Below are 25113 nucleotides of genomic sequence, written 5' to 3'. Positions count from 1 at the left end.
ACAAGAACTACCAACAGGTCCCAATCAAGCCAATTTCAGTGGCAATGACCTATAAATCAACTCAGAAATCAGTGTGGCGGATGTGCCGGTATCTATCAGTACCCAGACTTCTACACCCTGCACCATCCCTACAACTGCGGATGATCCTGCCGCCGCCGCTACGACCCGATGCGCCAGTGCTGACCACTGCCCCAGATGCCGTGGCCATCCAGCACCCTCAAACCCCCGCATCTCATGTGCCGCGACATGATTAACCCCAGCGATGTGCGAACCCGACATGGTCTGTGATGAGAGATGCATGAGGTGACTGTGTAGGCCAGGTGTGTGATGCGCTGCGACTTGCCTTAGGGCTTGTTGGAGCGGAGGCCAGTGGGGTAGAGGACGGCGGAGACGTGACGAGCTGTCCCGGCTCGGTGCAGCATCCCTTGGAAACGTGGCCGGGCAGGCCACACTTGAAGCAGGTAATGGGCGTCTTCCACGTGGAAGAGGCGAACTTCCCTGGCTGTTTCTGCTCCTGCCACCATTCCACATCGGTCACCAACCACTGACTCTCCACCAGCAATACGGAGACCAGAGGGAGCTCCTTCTCCTCTGGCTTCTCGATCACCCCCGACTGTTCAGCGCATGCGTCTATCCCGACTTGCCGCCACAGATTACAATGCGCCTGGATGCAGCACGCTACCCTGATGAATGTCAAGTCATCATCTTCTGTGACGGGCAAATAAATCTCCATTTCTCGTGCCAACGCCAACAACCTTTCCAATACCAGGGAGTCCAACCCCGCATGGTCCATCTTAGGGTATGCAGCTTGGCCCAGCGACATTAGCGTGCTGCGGAAGGCGAGGGGCATCTCGACCTCCCCCCGTCTCCGCATGGCAAACTTATGTTGCACGTTGGACGGCAAGTCAAAAATAGCTGCCATCTACATGCACGTAGTCGCCAACGTTGCCCTGTCGGTAGGACTCACTTTCCTCTTTCTGCTAGCACCCAGTTGCACGCCCCTAGTGACCCACTGTATGGTACTGCACGGTGTGCGAGCCTCTGCGCCCTTATTGCCTTGTCTTACAGCACTTAGCACTACTCCGCTGTAGTGATCCATTTAACATCACTAAACATGTTGCAGAGCTGTGGTGTAGTGGTTAGCATGCTCTGCTACAAATCCAGCTACCCCAGTTCGATTCTTGCTCACAGCCAACACCAGTGATGCATTATCTGAACCTGTCCTGGGCCTTCTCTAGGTCGACGCAGCCTCAAATGAGTACCTGGGGTGGTGTGTAGTAAACATCACCACTGGGGAGACAGAGACGGCCGGGTGTGGAGCTGGCCACCCACCTCCTCGTGTACCATGCCAGCCTTCATGTGTGCTTGCTTACAGCACTTACCCAAAAAGTCTGTTAAGAACATACATGGGTATCTTTGTATGCTTCTGTATGGATGAATGTTGAACCTCTTTCACACCGTAAGTAGCCAACCGTGCTAGTTGGAGGTGTATGGATGTATGTGTAGTGTCTTGTAAAATCACTCAGACTGACACGTTGTAACAAGTCACCTGCTTACACTTTATTAACCTATTTCCGCACCAGTTGTAGGCGCTACTATCGCTATCTGTACGACCACTTCTGTTAACCATTTCCCACTCTTATTTTGTTACACCTCACTAACCTGCACACAGCAGCTCTCGCTCTAAACAGCTCCGCACTCAAGGCTTCGCACACAGCGGCTCTCACACAGAGACTTGCACACAGCGGCGCTCACACAGTTTCTCCTACTCCACCGCTGCCCTCGCCTACGTTCCCTCAGACCCACTCACTCGTCCGTCCCGGGTGGGGGGATTAACCATCACCCGCCCGGCGACTCGTGAGGGTTGAGGTCCATTCCCGTATTTAGCGGCAGTGGCGAGACGTCTTCTCTCTCTGGTCCCCAGCAACACGAACTCCCGCTCCACTCTCAAGCGTGTCCTTATATCCCCCTTCCAATTGTCCAGCTCCTCCCTTGTGTCTCTTTAGGGCCAGACAGGCTGGCGCCTGCCAAGCCATCAATCACCCCTTATCGCACGTCTCCCTGGCAACACCTCCGGTGTCAGCGTGCAACCCCGGGCCGACCTGGTCTGCACCAGCTTCTCTCCCAAATTAGGTGGCGGTTTGCTCGTGCAACCTCATATTGCACACGCGCACGTGTTTGTCCTCGGTTGTACTTCGCCAACAGTGTGTGTCACGTACTTCACCACACTACATATGGATGAGCAAGAGCGAATACGGATGTTCAGTGAAGATTGGATGGTTTGTACACTGAGATACAAACATGGTCACCTACAGGCTATTCACAGCCATGGCTTGCATCAGTTCAGAACCAATTCTGGACCTCTCCTAGGTCGATTCCGCCTCAATGAGTACCTAGTACGTCTCGCAAACAGCAGCAAAGCGGAAACAAAGGCAGCCTGCTGGATTTGCACGGTTCAATGACCGTGGAAGAATAGCAGGCGCATCTTACAGATGACTAGTCGATGGTCAGAGGGCAGATCAGCTCCACGGTAGGTCCTGGTGTCAAGGATATGGGCTCGCATCCGCTGGTTCATCACTATGTAGTCCAGCAAATGTTCTTGCTTGGACCCGGCATGCATCTGTAATGGGTTCCGGAGACACTTGTAGAGGTAACTTCTTTATTACAATACAACACTCCAACAGTCCTGATACTCTGTTACAGCCTAGGTACACAGCCTAGGTGCACAACCTAGATACACTACTTTGGCTACGCTCTGGGGTCCTCCGGCTACAATTTCCCTAGGGGAGGCTACCTGACCCGACCCAGCTAAGGTGCTGGTCTGGACTCTGGCTTCCTCGGAACTCGCCCTTACAAGGACGTAGAGCCGGGAGTCCCAGAGTCCCACCACTGGCCCTCACAGCGTCTCGGCCCTTACAAGGACAAGCGGGACGAGGGGGTCCAGGGTCCTAAGCTGGCTGGCTGGCGGGTCTTGGGTCTTGAGCTGCGACTGGCCCCGATCGGCCAGGGAGCTGCCCTTTTATGCCTCGTCCACAACGAGGGGTGGGGTTGTGTGCGCCCCCAGATATCCCACAGAGCACGCACAGCCCCCCCCCCGTTGGTGGCGCCAAGGGGCTTAACTGTCTGGGGTGCCTGGGATCCTAGCGCCTGGCGCCGAGGGCTTATCTGCCTAGGATCACAGAGCCCCCAGCAGCCCCTCCCCTCTTATGGCACTACACATTCATGATGTTGTGTGGATGCGCCGATGCCGGAAGAGCGTGTTGGTAATTATCCATCACTACACTATCACACACACACACACGTGTACATCACTACACCATCACACACACACGAGTGTACATCACTACACTATCACACACACACACAGGAGTGTACATCACTACACTATCACACACACACGAGTGTACATCACTACACTATCACACACACACACACGAGTGTACATCACTACACTATCACACACACACGAATGTACATCACTACACTATCACACACACACGAGTGTACATCACTACACTATCACACACACACACGAGTGTACATCACGACACTAACACACACACACACACACACGAGTGTACATCACTACACTATCACACACACACGAGTGTACATCACTACACTATCACACACACAGACGAGTGTACATCACTCCACTATCACACACACACACACACACGAGTGTACATCCCTATACTACCACACAGACAAGAATGTACATCACTACACTATCACACACACAAACGAGTGTACATCACTAAACTATCACACACACACACGAGTACTCTTTGTTTTTTTTTCGGTAATGTCACGTAGGCAAAAAAATAAAATAAATGAAAACAACTAAATTAAATCACGACGTTTTGGGCGCAACACAAGCGTCTTTCTTCAGGTGGGGACAACGTAGCGAAGGCACAACCGCTTAAGTGTGTCTAAGAGATGGCTGTGACGAGGAATTATATAGTCGTGGGGGATGGAGGGAGGGGAGGGGCCATGGTGAGTGTGTTGGCGGGCTGTGGACTGGGAAACCACGATATGAAGAACGGGGAGGGCGTTGGGAGGCAACGCATGGAGCTCAAACTGAAGCTTTGTGATGCAGGGGGCGGAAGTAGATAAGAAAGCTCAGATTAAGCATCCTTTTGTTATGCTGCCTGGGGGGCAAATTAGAAATGCACAAGATGAACACTAACTTGTTTTACACTTACTACCCAGGAACAAAAAATGTATTGCATAGTGTTATCTCAACCGGTCATGGGCCTCCTCTGGGTTAACTCTGCCTCGAATGAGTAGCTGGTGAAGTGTGCAAACCTCCCCACAGGGGAGACAAAGGCGGCCGGGCATGGTGTTGGCCAACCCCACCCCCTCGTGTGCCGTGCCGCCCTTCACAGGTGCTCACTGAAAGCACTTGCTCCTACAGTCTGTGAAAGGTTACGTGGGAGATCTTTGTATTTGTTGTACACACACAGAGACGCTACGGCAGTTTTGATATCCACGCTGCTGCTGCGATCCACTGCCACCCACGGGCACTACCGCACAGAGCGCCCCACCTCCTCGCATCTCGCAGAGGTTGGGCCTGGGTAGGGCTCGCATGGGTGGCCACCACCGTGCGTAGCAGGTGCTATAGGCTGCGGGGTTACGTGGCGGGCAGCAGATGGCAGGGCAGACAAATGCATCGCTGTACTGTACTTCTGTGCTCACGTCAGCTATGCCGCCTGCCTTCACCAACGTGCAGTGACCAGCGTGGTGAAGTATAGTCAAATATTTCCCACGACCCGCACAGTGTAGGGAGGCCCTCATCCAGCAGTGAATTGACAAAGTGCCCGTTACATGTCATCACTCCGAGAACTACGCATTACAACGTTGTACAATAATACTTATTATGAATTTCTCTATTGTAATGTACGTGCGTGTTAGTTCACGAGTGACATTGTTATAGTTGTGCTGTTGTTACACGGCTACTGTGATTATCGTTACTGCAGACGGACACTCGCCGACTCTGGACCCAAACTCGGCCTACAACAACCTCCAGATTTCCTCGGATCTCAGGATGTGTTATTTTCACGATAGTGATCATGTTCTTACAAAGTCCATTGTTGGCACTGGTTAAGGCCAACGACGCGAATCTACAGGTACATCTATACAGGTTTGTGTGATGCAGGGCTTGTTTTTACATTCTTTAAACGTCTGAGCACATTCCTTAGGGTGCCTCGTGAGGTTTGTAACCCCGTGTAAAGTAATTTACATCCTTGTTTCTTGTCTGTGTCGGAAGTGCAGGGGAAGAACAACTATCTAAACACAAAAAGCAGTTTTAGCCAACACAGTGCGTGACTGGAACGCGAAGTCTACACAGGTGAGCCTGGCAGCCGTGTGGAACATTGCAGGGTGCGTCTCAAGGTATTTAAAACTTAACTGCAGGTGAAGTCAAGTTCATTTCCTTGCTCGCCTCTGCCGTGTGAGCTGCGCACAGAACACACCTCGTCAATGATTTTCAACATCTCAAGAGATTATTAACATGAACCTATTTTTGTTAAAATATATATTTTCCGAGCGACAGGGAGCGACTAACTTTGGGTGCATTCTCGATTAATGGCGAGCGCAGCTCCCTCTGAGAACGTGGACCGTGAGTTGAGCTGCTCCATCTGCCTGGACACGTTTGACTGCCCCTCCACGCTGAGCTGCGGCCACTCGTTTTGCCTCCAGTGCCTGAAGGACGCCTGGAAGGAGACAGACTCCTACTGCTGCCCGCAGTGCCGCAAGACCTTCCCTCGACGACCCCAGCTGACCAGGAACGTGACACTCGCCAACCTCAGAGCAGCTGCGAGTGATTAAGACCATGGCTGCTGTTGTTTTCTGTGACCACTGCCCAGAAGGCAAGACGCCTGCAGTGAAGACTTGCCTCAAGTGTGAGATGTCCTTCTGCAAGGAGCACCTCGTGCCTCACCTGGAGAGAGTGAAGTTGAAGGACCACGTCCTGGTTTCACCAGATGTGAACCCTGAAGAACGCAAGTGCAAGAGGCACAAAGAGGAGCTCAAGTTCTTCTGCAAGCAAGACCTCAGCCTCGTGTGCAGGGACTGCACCATCGAAGGACACCACACGGGTCATAAGTTCATCACACTGGAGGATGAGCATCAGACACGGAAGGTGAGGCCCGCGTGGGTTGAGTTGGAGCAACTCATGACCTGAGCCCATTTCATTAAATCAAACCATCTCGATGGGATGATTCTCTCTCCACGCTCTTTTTCCTTTAAAGCTGACTTCCTTGGACTCTTTTCTGGTGGGCAGTTATAGAACGATCACTGTGGAGGGCTCCGTATGGAGTGGGGCTGAGAGAGAACCGGCATAGGAAGTTGAGTCTCCTCTGGTGGAATCGTCTGTTACAGAGTGGAGTCGGAGAGGAGACGCGAGCGGTGGAAGAGAAGAGAAAGAAGGCCGAGGCGTCCCTGGGACGGATGGAGGCCACTCGCAAGGACGTGCAGGTACCCTGTGACCTCCACCCTGCGTGGAGTCTGTGACTCTCTCCCTGTGAGGACAACTCCGTAGATTCAAGTGAACTTTGTTAGTCTTGAGTCAGTGTGTAATAGCTGTGCAGGATATTGCATTATCATGGCTATGGGTGCTTGAAATATAAATTATAAAAAAATGCAACGTTTTTGTAAAAAAGTTCATATCTCGTGAGACTGCACAGCACTTCGCAGATTAACTCCAATGGCTTGCAATGCGTGAGATAAAATAATGCAGTATGGAGCAACGACTGAATTGAATTAAAAACTAGAAATTAAACGAGTGAAAATGAAATAGAAGTAAATCGACTGTTAAATGCTAGAGATGGGGCATCAAGAGCGTGTAGGGAACGCTGGAAAAAATGTTGCTCTCATGACACGCACCCAACTCTCAAGCAGACATAACATAGAGTCTATGACTATTTAAAACTTTTTAAATTGAATTTGCACGAATAATGATGTTAAAAGTAATACATCTTAGTGCCTACATTTTATTGGTAGGGATAATTACGTAATTGTGTCTACTTTTGATATATCTTAAACAATATTGCTATGAGTCTGTTTGTGTTTTTGCATGCAGAAGTATCCATTGTAATGCAGGGCATAGATCAGCGGGTGATATTCATAATTTACAAAAGAACGTGGAGAATATTAGTAACAAAAACATATTTGTAGATAAAACCTCTCCATCATTTATCTGCCTCTATAAAAGTCATGAGAAAAAATTTACACATCCCATCAGCCCCACGACGTGGCAGTACATCGTTTCAAAGGTATTGATTCGGTAAAAAGCAAACTCTCGACTAATTTCCACACCCAGTGTATCGGTATCAGAGTCAGTCTTGCTTGAAGTAAGGCTGATGTACTGCCCTATGTTTATAGGCAAGGACCCTTTTGTAATGATATGGGTCCTAGTTAGATGCCAAATTATATAATACACAACACAAACATAATCATTAGACTCGTGGAGAATATAACTATAAAATAAAATAAACAGAAATAATTTCAATTTAAAGCGTTCGTGACTGCAGGGATTCATCTTCTTGGTGCTTTCGGTAAAGTCACGTAGAAGGAAAATAATAAAATAATACAAATAAAACATAATAAAATAATTCTTACGACGTTTCGGCCACAACGCAAGCAGCCGTCTTCAGGTGGAGAACAGGTCTGTCGAGAGACAGACAGACTCTGTCTACATGACTTTACCGAAAGAACCAAGAAGACGTAATTTTGTTACACATCTGTCTCTTCACCTAATACATAACTTAATAAACATCCCATCCGCTCCACAGTCTTATGGGAGTGCATCATTTTAGCAGCATTGATTCTGTAGAGGAAACACTGGAATTTTTTATGCATCAAATAATTATTCGTCTGACTAAGATTCATATCATAGAGGGTTCTTCTCTATAACATCTAGCAGTTCACCTGCATTGATTCAAGCGAGTCTGACTCTGCTGATGAGACACTGCATGCCAAAATCTGTCCGTAGTTTGTTTGCACTGAATGAATACAGTTATGCTAGAATGATAAATCCCAAAAGGCCGTCGGGCCAATAGATTGTGTACAAAATCCGTTTATTGTTGATGTGGAGAGACAGGTCTATGAGGAAGGCGACTTGTGTGCTTATGTATTTTGTAAATAATTTACAGATCCTCACCAATACACTTTTGGATGAAGGCTTCCCCACATTGTGTTGATCATTGAGGCTCGTTGGTCATACTTAGTGGTGCGGATCAGTGCGAATTGCTGAAGGTAAAATCCAGAACTGGTTCATATCTCACTCATCATGCAGCTCTCTAATCGTTTGGAGGGTGGGGAGGAAGCCCAGCCTAGGGTGAGAGGCAAGTACATTCCAGTAATGTGAGGTAGTAGCAGCAGCATGGAAGTTTTAATGATGGATTTTTTTTAATGAATAGCGAAATAATTTTGAAGTTGTGACTGAGAATTTGCGGAGTTTTAAGGTCCTTACATATGTAACCACTCCAGGAGACATTGCTCTTGTGATGATATTTATTGACGACACGTTCACGTGACAGGCGAAGACCCCGACTCCAACAGCAGCCTCGAGCATCTCCTCTCGACCCCTTTTATCCCCAGCGTGGCCATCCCTTTACCCTTGGCCATGCCCCTTCTCTAGAACCTTCTCGATGGTTCTCAGCCCCTGATCCACACCCGCTCCCTTCTATCACTTGGCCACAGCCCCTATTCTAGATCATTCTCGTAGACCTGATATCGTTTCCCTGTCTGTCCATAAACCCGCCATTACCCCCTGTGGCCCCTAGTCTCTTGCCATGCTAATTCCCCTGTCATTACCCCCTGTGCCCACTATGTCAATTAACCTGTCATTACCCTTTGTGGCCCTAAAGTCTCTTCCTTTGCTAATTCCCCTGTCATTACCCCCTGTGACCGCTAGTCCCCTGTACTGTTTTTACACATATTTGGCAGTTTTGTTCAAAAGGACGTTAAGGATGAAGGTATCCAGGGGGTACAAATTAGAGGTGATACAGAGGCATCAAGGTCAAAGTGGGCGGCCAGGTGGTATAACGGAACAAGAGGCTAGGCGGTCGATGATTTTACAGGAGTCAAAGATGGGGAGGATGGCAGTTTGGACTATATCATTACTGGTCATATGATCAATGTGAAGAACAAGATAACACCTAGATACTTTAAGTTATTGACCTGTTCAATGAGAGTCCAACGACAATGTCGAGGCAGGGAAAACTAGGTTTGAGTATCCAGAAAACAATGTGACTTTGGTCTTTACAGAATGGTATATAAGTTGATAGAATCTATCGCACGCTCCTTGCAGGATTCCATGGCCCAGACCAAGGCTCGCATCTCAGGCGAGTTCACCCACATGAGGGCGACGCTAGATGAGGACGAGAGGGCAGCTCTGAACCACGTGGACATGAAGGGACGTGAGCTGCTGTCCCAGATCGAGGAGAACATCGCTCATTACGAGCGCGAGATCAGCGACCTCCAGGCAGCAGCCACGCGCCTGCACGCTCTGCAGGAGGAGAGGGACTTGCTCACGTTCCTGCAGGTAGAACACTCACAGAGCCAGGGCGAGTGCCCCATTTCGTGTATATTCGCTGCATTTTTTAAAACGCAGCACATGCGATGCAACTCAATGCACAGGATAACGCATCTTGCATTGTCAATACAATGTATAGCCCATGTGTTCTGAAATTAAATTGAGAATGAAGTCCACCAACGTGGATTTGTATATCCTGATACAAATATAAATTACTGCTGAAATTCCAATTAATAAATGAACGACTAACCCTCGAGTTAATTGGTTGGTAATGTATGCAGACGTTGTCATTTAAAACTGTAACGGTATAGTCCTATAATATACAACAGACTTAGGCTACTTGACACTATATTTTAATTATTCATATAACCAAAGGTTACGCTGAAAATAGAAGTGCTTTTAACTTCAGGAATTCCACGGGGCGTTTTTTCAGCACTGACTGCTGACGAGTCCAATGTGGAGATTGCCTGCTTCAACAAATGTCCACCCTGTTCAACTATCGACTCTGCTAACGCGACGCTCTGGGTGTAATTCACCCTCACAGTGCGTATTTATTTTGAATGTTGGTTCACAATCACTGCGATATTGAGTGCCACGGACTCCTCTTGCCCATGACATCAGGTACCGAGTGGCAACGGTTTGGGAGGCCACACCTTGCTGATGAGAACCATCGAGTCCGAACGAGTCCGCGGCTTTGTCTTGTTGACAACCAACAACACTGGGATTTGCGAATGGCTGAGCGCAGCCCAGATCATCGCGTCTACCAGTCACCGTGTGGTTAACGTGGCTGGAGGTGAACTGACTCGCGCCCCCTGTGTCTGACTCCTGCAGATTCACCTGATGGAGACAACCCGGTATGAACTCATGAAGTCACACAGATTAACACACAGGGTGACCTTCTTGGTTCTTTCGGTAAAGTCACGTAGAAGGGAAATAATAAAATAATAAAAATAAAATATAATAAAATACAATTCTCACGACATTCCGGCCACAACGCAAGCAGCCGTTCTCAGGTGAAGAACAGGGCTGTCGGAAAGACAGCGTCTGAATGAACACCACCAAGCTTAGCAGCGTATATTTAAGCTGGGTTAGAGGAGGAGGGTGCCTTGACAAAGGAATTTGCATATCAACAGAGGAATTTAGCATATTTATGGTAAATGCAGATATGGGATTAGTCATTACTTGTGAAATGTTCTTCACCTGAGGACGGCTGCTTGCGTTGTGGCCGAAAACGTCGTGAGAATTGTATTTTATTATGATTTATTTTTTATTATTTTATTATATCCCTTCTACGTGACTTTACCGAAAAAACCAAAAAGATGAATCCCTGCAGTCACGAAAGCTTTAAATCGACACGGGGTGACGTCGTGTGTGGGACATGGGCTTCGTGATGATGATGTGTGTGATGATGATGATGTGGGGTATGATCCTGTGAGTGATGGTGTATGTTGATGCTGGGTGATGATGTTGTGCGTAATGATGATAATGTGTGGTATGATGCTGTGTGAGATGATAGTGTATTATGGGACCTTTTTGCCAGTATCAAAGTATGAAAAATAAGAATAGGTTTTACCCTTTCTGGCAATTAAACAGGTGTTAAGATGTTAAAACAGCAATAGATACCTTTGACAAGGAATCAAGTCTACATTCACCACAGGTACTTGTGATGAACCTACAAACAAACATGTTCACTGTTCGCCTTTTGGCGTTCTCTGGTCTTACACTGGTGAGACTCGGCCATAAAGAAGGCCGTCTCTGTTCTAGGCCGATCAGTTTCAAAGACATTGCATCATATATAATTATCAGATCATGTTTGTTTGCATGTTCACCACAAGTAGGTGTGGTTAATGCAGATCTGATTTCTTACAAAAGGTATCTATTTGGTATTTGAACATCAGAGCACCTAGTTTTTTGCCAGAAAAGGGAAAAAACTTATTCTTCTGTTTCATAAGATTGTAATAAAAGACTCCGTCAGGCACTGCTGGTCTCCGTTAGTCTTTTATTGGGTTCTTTCTCCGCACCCTGCGGTCCTGTCCGCGGACCAGCGTCGTCTCGCACGCTGCCCCGCACGTGCTCCCTTGGCAGCTCCTTTACTCTTCCTCACATCCCGCTGGTCCTGACAAGGGACCAGCGTCTCCTCGCGCGTGCCCGCGCACGCTCCTCCATTAGCTCCTCCACTCCCGCACTCCGCACACCGCTGGCCGACGGGGTGCTGAAGGTCCTTCGGCCACGTGGCCGATGGCGCGGATCTCCTCTCACCACCCAACGTGGCTCAGTCTCTTAACTCCCGCAACTCCCCCGATCTCTTCCGGGCTCCCACTTATATCCTCTCCCCCACGTGACCCTGACTCCTCCCCTTCCGGATCGTCAGATCCGGCCTTCCCATACTGCCCTGCTGGCTCCACCCCCATTCTACTCGCTTCCCATTGGAGCCGAGGTGAACGGCGGCCCCTCCCACATGCCTCCGATACAGGGCTCTGTCCCCAAATACTCCGGGCCATGTGATTGAGCCAGAGCCCCAGCAGCAAACCCCATTTACTACACTCGCATTACATGACCCCCCCCTGATGAAAAAGCCAGCCGTCCTGGCTGCAATAGGATAAAATAATGCGAGCGACGGCATCACAATCAGGAATCACACCAGACACAATGGAGAGTACAACGACAACACAATTAACGAAAGGGAAGGGATTTGGAATAAGTGCGGGTCGCCGGCCCGTCCTTCACAAGAGGTGGTACCCTCGAAGGTCGCAGTCCCGACAGGGTTTTAGGAGCGGCGGAACCGGAACCATCCGCAGCTGGTGGAAGCCTGTCCGTCCCAGCACCCCGTTCCCCAGAGAGGTCCGTAATCGGGGCCCCCTGCAACTGCAACCGCGGCAGGGTTGGAGGGGCAGCGGGGCCAAGTGTCCCCGTCGCCGTGGTAGGCCCACCCGGTGCAGGAATCCATATGTCCGGCAGGATCACCGCCGGGCCGTCTGACATGATTGAGTCTCCGGCGTTGATGGCGCATCCCTGGTCGGGGACTCCGGGCGAAGAGGCGGATGAGGGCGACTCCGGCAGTCACGCGCGAAATATCCAAGACGTCCACAGCGGTAACACGCTAAGTCGGCCTGCCGCCCGGCTCCCTCGGCGTCCCGGCGATCCGTCGGCGGTGGCCCGGAGCGCGACACCAGTCCCCCTCGAGGAACCCACTGGGCCGCTGCCGCAGTGAGATCACCAGGCCCCCTCTCGTCCGGGACGAAGACGGCCTTCGACGGTGTCCACCCGACGGCGTCACCCTCCACGGTCGGGCTCCCCGTCCAGGCAGTCATCTGCGCCCAACAGCACAAGTTGAACTGCGTGTCGAGGCACTTGGCAGCCATCCGGGAGGTCAGCTGCTCGTGGCCGCACACAGGCAGTGGAATGCCCAGGTCCTTGGACAGCTCCAACATCTTACCCAGTATCAAGGGCTCCAACAAGTCGGGCTCGGTCTCGGGATACGCGGCCATGGCCAGCGCAATCACAGCACCCCGGAAGGCCACAGGCGATTCCTTCGGCGCCCGTTGCCTCTGGACAAATCTGCTATGTGCATCGTCCGGAGGCTCGTACGCTTCCGCCATCTCGTCGAATGCCCCTTTCAGCGTCGCCTTCTTCGCGGCCGCGATGGAGCGGAAGAATTTCAAAGACTTGTCGTCCAGGAGCATCGGCAAAACCTCCAAGGCCTCCGCATCCGTCCACTTGGCGGATCGGACAGCCGACTCAAAACGCCAAGCGAATGCGCTCCAATCTCCTCCAACTGTGAATTCTTTAATCATCGTCAGGCGGTGGCTGCGAGACCCCGAGCTGCTGTCATCCGAAGCAGGCGCCCCACGTGGCGGTGACAAGATGACAGCTTCCCGCCGTTCAGTCGTAACCACACCCAAGATGGCGGCGTCCTGCCGCGTGTCGGGAAGGGCGGGAAGCCTCGTAGAGGCCCCAATGGTGGATGGCTCGGCCCCACCCGAAGGTTCCCCGCGTGGAGGCCCGACGCGTGGCTGTCCTGGCATCGTCGCTGGCGCGACCAGGGTGACCAAATCTCGCAGAACGGCCCGCAGCGATTCAAGCTGTTCAGCCACGTGCTGCCAGCCGGCCTCGGCGCCCGTTGACGCAGACGGCCCGACCACCGCTACGACATCTTGTACCCCTGTCGTGTCACTCGCCGCCGCTTCGCCCGCGCCCTCCATGGTCAGAACCGCCACCACTGGAGGAAGGTCCTCTTCGTCTTCTGAAGATGGCGTAGGTATATTATTTTTCTTGAGATGTTTTGACATCTCGAAGCACTTCTGACCTCAGTGTAATAAAAGACTCCGTCAGGCACTGCTGGTCTCTGTTAGTCTTTTATTGGGTTCTTTCTCCGCACCCTGCGGTCCTGTCCGTGGACCAGCGTCGTCTCGCGCGCTGCCCCCCACGCGCTCCCTTGTCAGCTCCTCTACTCTTCCTCACACCCCGTTGGTCCTGACAAGGGACCATTGTATCCTCGGGCGCGCCCACGCACGCTCCTTCGTTAGCTCCTCCACTCCCGCACTCCGCACACCGCTGGCCGACGGCGTGCTGAAGGTCCTTCGGCCACGTGGCCAATGGCACGGATCTCCTCTCACCACCCAACGTGGCTCAGCTTCTTAACTCCTGCAACTCCCCCGATCTCTTCCACTTATATCCTCTCCCCCACGTGACCCTGACTCCTCCCCTTCCGGATCGTCAGATCCAGCCTTCCCATACTGCCCTGCTGGCCCCACCCCCATTCCACTCGCTTCCCATTGGAGCTGAGGTGAACGGCGGCCCCTCCCACACGCCCCTCATACCGGGCTCCGCCCCCCAATACCCCGGGCCGTGTGATTGGGCCAGAGCCCAGCAGCAAATCCCATTTACGCTCGCATTACAAGATGATGCTGTGTAAAACACGGGTTGTGTGATGTTGCTGTGTGTGATGATGCTGTATGTGATGCTGCTGTTTGTGTTGGTGCTGTATAAGACACGGGCTGTGTGAGTCACTGCTGGTTCTGGTCTCACAGGAGAGACGCTCAGAAGGGATCGCCACCCTCATCTCCCAGTGAAGAAGACATCGCCTCAATCAGCGCCCTGCAGGGAGCTGTGGTCAACCTTCTGGCATTCATGTGTGAGTTCCACGGACTCTTGCTACGTGTGCATCTGTTATTGTGTGTGTAATTGTGCTTGTACATGTATGTTGCAGAGCGGTAGTGTAGTGCTTAGTGAGCTTTGCTACGAACCTGGCGTCCCGAGTGTGAATCCCGCTCAAGGCCAACACCAGTGATGGGTTATCTGGACTGGTCCTGGACCTCCCGTAGGTCGACTCACCCTCAAATGAGTACCTGGTGTGGTGTGTAAACATCACCACTGGTGAGACAAAGGCGGCCTGACGTGGTGCTGGCAACTCACCCCCTCGTGTGCACACTAAAAGCACTTGCTCCTACAGTCTGTGAAAGGTTATATGGGAGATCTTTGTATTTGTTGTACACACACAGATGCTACGTGGTGTTGATATCCACGCTGCTGCTGCTGCTGCGATCCACTGCCACCCACGGGCGTTACCGCACAGAGCGCCCGCAGTGCGCCCCACCTCCTCGCATCTCACAAAGCCCAGCAGGAGGTGGGCCTGGGTAGGGATCACACGTGCGGCCACCACCGTGCGTAGCAGGTGCTATAGGCGGTGGGGCTACGTAGTGGGCAGCAGACGGCAGTGCAGACAAACGCACCGCTGTACTGTACTTCTGTGCTCTCGACAGCTGTGCCACCTGTCTTCGCCAACATGCGTTGACCGGCGTGGTGAAACATGGTCAAATATCCCCCACGACCCACACGGTATAGGGCAGCCCTCATTCAGCAGTGGATTGACAAAGTGCCCGTCACATCTTATCACACCGATAACTACGCATTACAACGTTGTATAAAAATGCTCATTATGAATTGCTCTATTGTAATGTACGTGCGTGTTTGTGCACGAGTGCTATTGTTATAGTTGTGCTGTTGTTACACGGGTACTGTGATTATCTTTACTGCAGACGGACGCTCACCGACTCTGGACCCAAACTCGGCCCACAACAACCTCCAGATTTCCTCGGATCTCAGGACGGTGATGCTGACCGCTGTCTTCCAGGGTCGCCCCGATCACCCACACCGCTTTGATGACTATACACAAGCCCTGTGCTCCGAGAGCTTCTCGTCCGGTCAGCACTACTGGGAGGTGGACGTGGGGAGTGCGGCGGGGGACTGGGACGTTGGAGTCGCGTACAGGACGATCGCACGGGAAGGGCATGGTGACGAGTGCAGCCTGGGACAAAACGACTCATCCTGGGTTTTATGTAAAATTAACAACAGCTGCTATGTGTGGCATAGTGGTGTGGAGACTTCAGTGCCGGTGAGGGATCCTCCCCGGAGAGTCGGGTGTCACCTGAACTGGGAGGCGGGGCTGCTGTCGTTTTACTGCGCTGACTCCATGGAGCTGCTGCACTCCATTCACCACTCGTTTAGTCAACCTCTCTACCCTGGACTGTATGTGTATGGTGATGATGGTGATTCCGTGAAGATTCTGGATCTGAGTCGTGCGTCCTGAGAGCACGGAGTGTGAGCAGCGCAGAGAAACGGGCACAACGCACAGACTCGTGCACACAAAGACACAGATCCCCCGTGTAGCCTTAAGAGAATGTTGGGGCAAGTGCTGGTAGGGAGCACATATGAAGGCCGACACGGCACTCGAGGGTTGGATGGCTAACAGCACGCGTGGCTTCCTTTGTCTCCCCAGTGGTGATGTTTACACACCGCACCAGGAACTTATTTGACGCTGAGTCGACCCAGGGGAGGCCCATGACCCGTTCACCAACACCTAGGAAGGCCGTGCCAGCCTTCCTAGGTAGTCGTGAACATCACTTGCCCCAACAGTCTGTTAAGGCTGCACGGGGGAATTTTGTCTTTGGGTGAGTGGGTTGGTGTGTGTATGCCTTTCTTCGTGTCCTTGTTATTGTGTCTTTGTGTCTGTGTGTGTCTTTGTCTTTGTGTATTTCTGGACATGGTGCTTGACACCCATGCACCCCCTGTGTGCCACAGTGCCGGCCTTGAAAGTTGTTATTCGCTTCTTACAGCATTTGCCCCAACAGTCTGTTCATGGCTACACGGGCGATCTTTGTCTTTAGTGTATAGAGGGGCATGTGTGTAGTGTGGGGTGGAGCGGTGGTGCAGTGGTTAGCGCACTGGTGGGGGGTGGGGGGGAGTGGGGGGAGCCAAGGTTCTCTCTGACCCTATCGTCCCTCGCACCGCACCGCACGCCGCGTGGCGCTCAACGCCGAAAGGGCGGAGTTCCACTGCGGGCGCGCTGTGAACACGCGTCACGTGACGCTACGGAGTGACGCGCGCCGTCCCCTAGCTGTCACTCACTCGTTCGGCGATAAACCAGGGGTGGGAATTTTTGTTATAAGCAGGGGTCGAGTGACTCCCTCCTCACCCCCAACCCAAACTAGTTTTATTTTACAGGGCATAGAGAGTGAGAAACCACCCCTTGTAGTAGGAGGAGGTCTTTTGCCACCAATATTATTCATAATAAAGGTTTGTTTTGATAAATATTGTAATTATCTGCTCTCTGACTTAGACTTGTATATGCAGCCATAACCTTAAATTCATGGGAATACGCCTCCCACTGCCGACAAAAATGGGAATTGTCTTTTGTGTTATTCAATGGAGAGAGACACTGCAAACTCCAAATATTCAGCAGCCGTCGACCTCCTCCATACCAGGCGAGGGAGTTAAAATCTCCTAGCCACCGCGGCGCCCCTCCTTAACGTGAAACACCAATCTGGTGTGAACCCAACCTCGAGTCTCAGGCTGTTTAGCAATGCGTAGATGATATGAGACACATTGAATTTAACGCACCAGTTGTGTAATTTTGTGAACGATAATCGCATTGTGGTCTGGGCTGTGAGTGAGATTTATATTTGCTTCATTGTTGGCATGGGTTTGACTTGTTTTGCTTTTTTCATTTTTTGACCCGGGTAACTCTTTTCAATGAAACTCATCCTGATCTCCTGAGTTCTCGCCTCGTTAATCTCAAATTAAACTCCACTCGATCATCAGCATCAGCAGAAGTAGCATCATCAGCAGAATTAGTGACAGAAGCAAAAGCATCAGCACCTCCATCATCATCATCAGCATCAGGAGTAGGACCAGAAGCATCAATAATAATATTGCAATCATCATCAGCAGCAACGAAATCATCATTCATAGCAGAAGCAACATAATCATTCTTGCAACCGAGACTCATCCTGGTCTCTTGAGTTCTCACCTGGTTATACAAATCGACTTTAACACTTAGGATTTCGCGACCAATATTATCAATAATAAAGGTTTCTTGGGTTAGATCGCGTAAATATAAATATACTTGATTGTGTTCTGGGTTACCTGTGAATTGGAATCGCATTGTGTTGTGGGTCAAGGGTCATTGTATTCTGGGTGAAAATCTGAAAATCTATTTTCAAGATTGTCATCCAGGCTGTGAATGTTCGTCTCAGAGCTGAGCATGACTAAATTCTGTCAAATTTCGATTTAAAGCTTTCGTGACTGCAGGGATTCATCTTCTTGGTTCTTTCGGTAAAGTCACGTAAAAGGGAAGTAATAAAATAATAAAAATAAAACATAATAAAACAATTCTCACGACGTTTCGGAGGCAACACAAGTCTCCGTCATCAGGTGGGACCGTCACAGCCGAATTAGCTGCATCAAGTGAAGCAATGATTCAAGATGTAATCCCTTATAAGCAAGTTGAAGGGAGGTGGAGAGGGGGGGGGGGGGTTTGAAGAGCTTATCAGACTGTGGTAGCCAATGAATGGAAACGTATCGGGAGGGAGGAGGAGCGGTGATCAAAGACTGCACGTAGTACTCAACAGTTGAGTACTACGTGCAGTCTTTGATCACCGCTCCTCCTCCCTCCCGATACGTTTCATTGCTTCACTTGATGCAGCTAATTCGGCTGTGACGGTCCCACCTGATGACGGAGACTTGTGTTGCCTCCGAAACGTCGTGAGAATTGTTTTATTATGTTTTATTTTTATTATTTTATTACTTCCCTTTTACGTGACTTTACCGAAAGAACCAAGAAGATAAATTCTGTCAACACGCATGTTTGAGATGGTAATTGTTATTTTGTTTGTATAGATGTTATATTATCTGAGACTAAACCCGGCACGGTTTGTAAATCTTCACAGGTAAGTGATGTCTGTAGCCTAGGGCCACATTCCATGCGTGTCTGGTGGTATTTATAGCTGCATTCTCAGTTGGGTTGCTTGTTCCTCGTCACGGTGATCTATGATGATGAATGGATCCTGACTGATGAATGATGATGAAGAGCATGATGATGAAAAAAACAATGACTACGCTTGGAAATGGTGACCACCACCTACTCAACTGCACCCAACACTCTCCTACCCGACACCTGCCACTCCTTAACCCACGACCCACCCAGCCATCTACAGAGCTCCTCCCTCCCACCTACCCACCCTGCCACCCGTTCCTCCTCCTACCCTCCCATCTGCCCACCCACTCGTCCACCTACTCGCCTGGCCACCCTCCCACTTGTCCACCTCATGCATATTCAAGCGCCCATTCATGGATGAGCGCAGTGGACCTGGCTCCCGTCTGGAACTGGTCAAAGCCGACCGTGTAATGTGTCTCACGGTGCGTCTCGACAGCTGCGTGCGATACGAAGCTCGTGTCTGTGACCTTGACCACCTGAGCACATTTCCACGGAGTGTCTCGTGAGGTTTGTAACCTCGTGCTAAGTAATGTTCGCTTTCTTGTTCATTTCCGATGTTGTGAGATCCCAGGATGTTGATGGTTAAAAACATGTACCTGGAAAGTCCCTCGATTGAACTTCTCATAGCACGGGTGTCCAAGGTATCAAGTGACACATAAAACGTTTTATTATATACTACATTTTTATTCTATTGTCTTAGTTAAGGCCCATTGAGCAATGTAACTCTTTAACAGAAACTACCTAGCCATAAATGAAAGCTCAACGAAGTGGCTTAACATCATGTGGAAATATGAAGCAGCCAAATACTCTAAACGCGTGATGTTCATTTTAAATGTGGAGGGAAAACCGGTGGACCCGGAGAAAACCCACATGACCACGGGAAGAGAGACACCAAAACCTCCAAATATGCAGCAGGTGTCGAGTTGGGGATCGAATCCAAGACCCCCTGCATACCAGGCGAGGGAGTTAACATCTAATCACACCAAATAAAAAGATTAAAATCTACATCTTACACGGTTTACGTTTATACACAACGTGAAACACATTGATACAGAGTCAAGAATAGAGGCAAGGCATCGCACCCACGAGCAGCCGAGGGCAGTCAAACGCACGAATGCGCGGTGCGCACCGCCGGTTCATGTGGGACGTTCTCTCGCTGCCACAAAATAACTCAGAGCGTTCGTCAAATAACACTGCGTAGCCCTTAAAGGTAACATATATTAAACGCTGTTTCAGGCATCGGCCCTACTTCATTGCACATCATTGAGAGTCAAAGCAGAGGGCGATTCTGAATGAGTGCGTGTGTATTTGGGTTTTACGCTGATGATCGTTGTTTGAGTGAATTTAAGGGTTTGGAATTTGATTCCCACGCACACGTTTCTCTCTATGTGCACGTGGCAGAGTTTAGCGGATTTACAACGAATTAATTAATAAATAAAAACGCCAGCTTCTGTAGCGCCGTAGCATGCCAAGCCGTTCTCAAATCACATACATGTTTTGACGGCGCTGCGGTTGGCAGTGGCGCACAAATAACAACAACAACAACAACAAAACAATCTCAGCACATTCGTAGAGTCGTTCTACCTCTTCTCCGGGCTCGCGATGTGCTGTGAAGAGGGGCCGTTGCTTGAAACGTCGCATGTTATATACAGTACTACCTTCTTAGGCCACACAGTGTCATGAATGAACGTGAGTTTTCTTTATTGTTAAAAATACGTGTGAATTTGCACGTATATATATTTGTGTGCATTTCGGTTTTTCCGTGTGTCTATGAGAGTGTAACACACACCACTGATTAGCTATGCGAGTGTGTGGTTATATTTATGAAGGAGTTGTAAATGCGTCTGTATTATCTAAATGAGAGTGACTAACACCGCTCAGTAGCTTTGTGAGTGTGTGTTTATATCAATATTTATGAATTAGTTATAAGTGCGTCTGTATTTTTATCTAAGTGAGAGTGACTCACACCACAGAGTAGCTATGCCAGTGTGTTTATATTTAATACTGAGACCCAAGCGATGAGGTTGTCTATAACATGACACATCACACTATCTACTGTGTACAGCTCAGATATAGTACACGTGTGTGTAATGCTGTTACATACCCTCACCATGTACTATAGCTGAGTTGTAAACAGTGCATAGTGTGATGTGTAATGTTGTTACATACCCTCACCATGTACTATAGCTGAGTAATAGACAGTGCATAGTGTGCTGTATAGTTTGATGTGTAATGCTGTTACATACCCTCACCATGTACTATAGGAGAGTTACAGACAGTGCATAGTGTGATGTATAGTGTGATGTGTAATGTTGTTACATACACTCACCATGTACTATAGCTGAGTAATAGACAGTGCATAGTGTGCTGTAGAGTGCATCAGAATTCAATCCATGCTGGACTAAGTCCTCAATTATTGTTAGGGTGTCCGGTACTGGGACTTTGGTAAACAAAGATACTACATCAAAACTGACGAGGATGTCATCAGGAGATAGTACCATTTCCTTAACCATAGAGACTAATTAGGTTGAGTTGAGTACTGCCGAAGAGGTCTTGCCTGTGAAGGGAAGCAGAGTATCTGATAGAAAACGGGCTAGTTTGTACGTAGGAGAGTTTATCGTCGACACGATGGGTCGTAGCGGGGTGCCTTCATTATGGATCTTGGGAAGACCATAGAGTCTGGGAAGTCTAGCCGCCGATGGTTTTAGAGAGGGACGTTTGCTTGGTTCGATTAGGGAAGTCGAACTCGTGATGATACTGTTGGTTTTTGTCGTTAGGCTTTTTTTGATGTACCTGCGCTGGTTAGGCATTGCCTCACCAACACCTATTTTACCTGGAATGGCACCTTCTACAAACAGAATGAGGGTATCCCTATAGGCTCCCCCTTGTCACCAGTTATAGCCAACATGTTCATGGAAAAGTTTGAATCAGACGCCATCCAGACATCCACCCTGCGTCCTTCCCTGTGGAAGAGGTATGTGGATGACACTTTCGTCATCTGGCCACATGGCCTCCCAGCATTGAACCACTTCTTGGACCACATCAATTCTAGACACCCATCCATCAGATTCACCATGGAAGTGGAGAAAGATGGTAAAATACCATTCTTGGATATTCTGCTTGAGAGGAGGCCTGACGGATCCTTGGGACATTCTGTCTACAGGAAAGCCACCCACACAGATTCCTACTTGAAACCGGATTCCCACCACCACCCATCTCAAAATAATTATCTCATCAAAACGCTATACCACAGAGCCCATGGCATTTCTGACCAACACCACCTGGCCGGTGAATTAAGACATGTACATCGGGCCCTCAGGATGAACGGATACTCTGACCGCACTATCTGCCAAGCTGTTTCTCCCACCACACAGAAACAGCCACATGAAACTCCGACCAAAACTATCACGTTACCATACATAGCAGGCGTGACCAAAAAGATCTCCAAAATTCTAAACAAACATAAGATCCAAGTCCGATTCAGTACAGTGCATAAAATCCGTGATCTGATTCCATCTGTGAAGGATATCGTTCCTGACTTACAGTATCCTGGAGTCTACAAATTGAGTTGCAGTTGTGGTGATTGCTACATTGGAGAAACGAAACATCATGTTTCTGATCGTGTCCGCGAGCACAAGTCAGATCTGAAACACGACAGAACTGATTCTTCGGCCGTTGCCGATCATTGCTACAACTCGGTGGGCTCTCATGAAATTGTCTTTTCCGAGACCAAGGTTCTCTGCAAACCTCCTGGCTACCATCAAAGGTTTGTACACGAAGCCATACAAATATACAAACACAGACATAATTTCAACCGTGATGATGGTTACAAACTGAGTAATCATTGGAAAGATGTGATTAACCATGCAAAAAAAAGATTTAACTACACTTATTTGGACCATCTTATTTGATAGACAACTATTACAGGTTATTGATAGACAGCCAGGCTTGTTTTACCATGTTTAGTTGTTTCTTTTTTCACACTATTGTTATGTAGGCCAGGCTTAGTCACAAACCGTACCTCTCCATAACAAAGGCTCAGCCTCTTAAGCCTCACCTTACCATATTAATAAAAAAGTGTGCCGTACTTGGCCCTTCCCCCCTCCCCAACCATTATATATACGGAGTGGTAGCTCTTGTAATCTCTCATTTACTTGATACAGCTGTCGTGGCTGTGACGGTTCCACCTGAAGACGGAATCTTGTGTTGCCTCCGAAACGTCGTGATTTTTATTTTATTTTACTTTGATTAATTTTAATGTTTTACCTACGTGACTTTACCGAATAAACTTAAGAATATTGTTACATACCCTCACCATGTACTATAGCTGAGTTATAGACAGTGCATAGTGTGCTGTATAGTGTGATGTGTAATGTTGTTACATACCCATACCTGACAACACATACAATTTTACCCATATTCTTGTAAAGGGAAATTGAGTGAAAAAATTGTAGATTTGAAGTTTTCGTGACTGCAGGGATCCATACTCTTTGGTTCTTTCGGTAAAGTCACGTAGGTATAACATAATATAAAATAAATTAAGTCACGACGTTTCGGGCGCAACACAAGCGTCCGTCACGTTTAATCACAGGTCACTGCTTGCATTCTCAGGATGTGTTATTTTCACGATAGTGATCATGTTCTTACAAAGTCCGGTGTTGGCACTGGTTAAAGCCAACAGCGTGAATCTACAGGTACATCTAGACAGGTATGTGTGATTCGGGGCTTGTTTTTACATTCCTCACACGTTTGAGCACATTTCATGTGGTGCCTCGTGAAGTTTGTAACCCCGTGTAAAGTAATTTTACATCCTTGGTTCTTGTCTCACTCACCATCCACGCCCTGCTCACCACCCGATATTCACACTCACTACTCACTATCCACACACTACTCACCACTCACCATCCATCCCCACTACTCACAACTCACCATCCACACACTACTCACCACCGATATTCACACACACTACTCACCACTCACTCTCCACACACACTATTCACCAATCACCATCTACACACTACTCACCACCGATATTCACACACAGTACTTACCACTCACCATCCACACACTACTCACCATCCACATACTACTCACAATCCACATACACTGCTCACAATCCACACACACTACTCACCACTCACCACCCGCACACCACTCACAATCCACACACACTACTCAGCAGCCGCCGTCTACCAAGGAGAACATCTCCCCCAGGAATAAACCCCTTTCGCAGATTTTCAGAAGGAGAGAATAAGACCAAGAAAGAACTGCAAAGCGTAAACAAATCCTCGCAGAAGGAAGAGGCAATGACACAAACTTGAAAAAATTAACCCGTAAAAACAAAGTTTTTCACTATAAATCCTTTATATGCGTGGCATCGGTTTTATTTTATTATTCATTTCTGTTTTTCTTGAGTAAGAGTTTCATTTTTATCACATTGGTATTTTAAATTAAATATAAGGAAAGTCGTATATAAGGATTATAAGGTTTTCAGTTTTTGTACGATTGTTTATATTGTACATTTTTGTTGTTTTCTTGAATAATTTTCTGTGTTTAGGAAAAATATATGATTGTGTTAGTGAATTTTTTTTTTCCTAAAAGGTAGAAAATTTTGGAATTTTTTTTTCACGAAAATAAATTGTCACGCACAACGAATCTGTGTGCAAAATGTCAGCTCGATTGGATCACGGGAAGTGGGTTAAAAAACGACCGGAAGATTTGCACGGTCGTAAGTGCACAAGCAAGCAAGCAAGTGAACTTAATATAAATGATTTAACAAGTAAACCCGTAAAAACAAAGTTTTTCACTATAAATCCTTTATATGCGTGGCGGCTAGAGTCCTCTCGTCCTCTAGCTTGAGATGGCTGCCACCTATGGGTCAGATGATTGCATTGCACGATAAAGCAATTGGTAATTAAATATAATATTTTTGTCCTATAAAGTGTCAAATTTTTGAAAAAATAATTTCACGAACATTAATTGTCACGCACAACGAGTCTGTGAGGAAAATGTCAACTCGATTGGATCACGGGAAGTGGGTTAAAAAACGACCGAAAGATTTACACGGTCGTAAGCAAGCAAGCACGCAAGCACGCAAGCAAGCAAGCAAGCGAACTTAATATAAAGGAATTAACAATGGATATGTATTTCCCCCTTTCGTCCTCTCTGCTTTATCAATGTTGATTCCTGTCACCAAAGTACACTAATTTCAAACTCTCTTCGATCGGCACAGTACCACCTTCGCTTCTCATCGTCAGATTCATAAACTTGACGTCTACAAAATGAACAACTTTTCCTCAGC

General features: G+C 48.6%; 1 protein-coding gene across 1 annotated transcript in view; it reads left to right on the top strand.

The window, feature by feature from the left end:
* The window catches only part of LOC144733191 (E3 ubiquitin-protein ligase TRIM7-like), a 31845-nt gene extending 15081 nt beyond the window's left edge, over nucleotides 1-16764 (top strand). The window contains exons 7-13 of the mRNA XM_078614984.1: nucleotides 5600-5752; nucleotides 5811-6142; nucleotides 6382-6477; nucleotides 9314-9547; nucleotides 10370-10392; nucleotides 14569-14672; nucleotides 15577-16764. Of these exons, the coding sequence (XP_078471110.1) occupies nucleotides 5600-5752; nucleotides 5811-6142; nucleotides 6382-6477; nucleotides 9314-9547; nucleotides 10370-10392; nucleotides 14569-14672; nucleotides 15577-16127 (1493 nt within the window). The 3' untranslated portion in view covers nucleotides 16128-16764. The remainder of the gene's footprint in view (nucleotides 1-5599; nucleotides 5753-5810; nucleotides 6143-6381; nucleotides 6478-9313; nucleotides 9548-10369; nucleotides 10393-14568; nucleotides 14673-15576) is intronic.
* Nucleotides 16765-25113: the final 8349 nt, after the last annotated feature.

This window comes from Lampetra planeri, chromosome 45, assembly GCF_965212315.1.
Source record: "Lampetra planeri chromosome 45, kcLamPlan1.2.h2, whole genome shotgun sequence".
Classification (NCBI taxonomy): Eukaryota; Metazoa; Chordata; class Hyperoartia; order Petromyzontiformes; family Petromyzontidae; genus Lampetra; species Lampetra planeri.
This window is presented reverse-complemented; position numbering and strand designations above follow the sequence as displayed.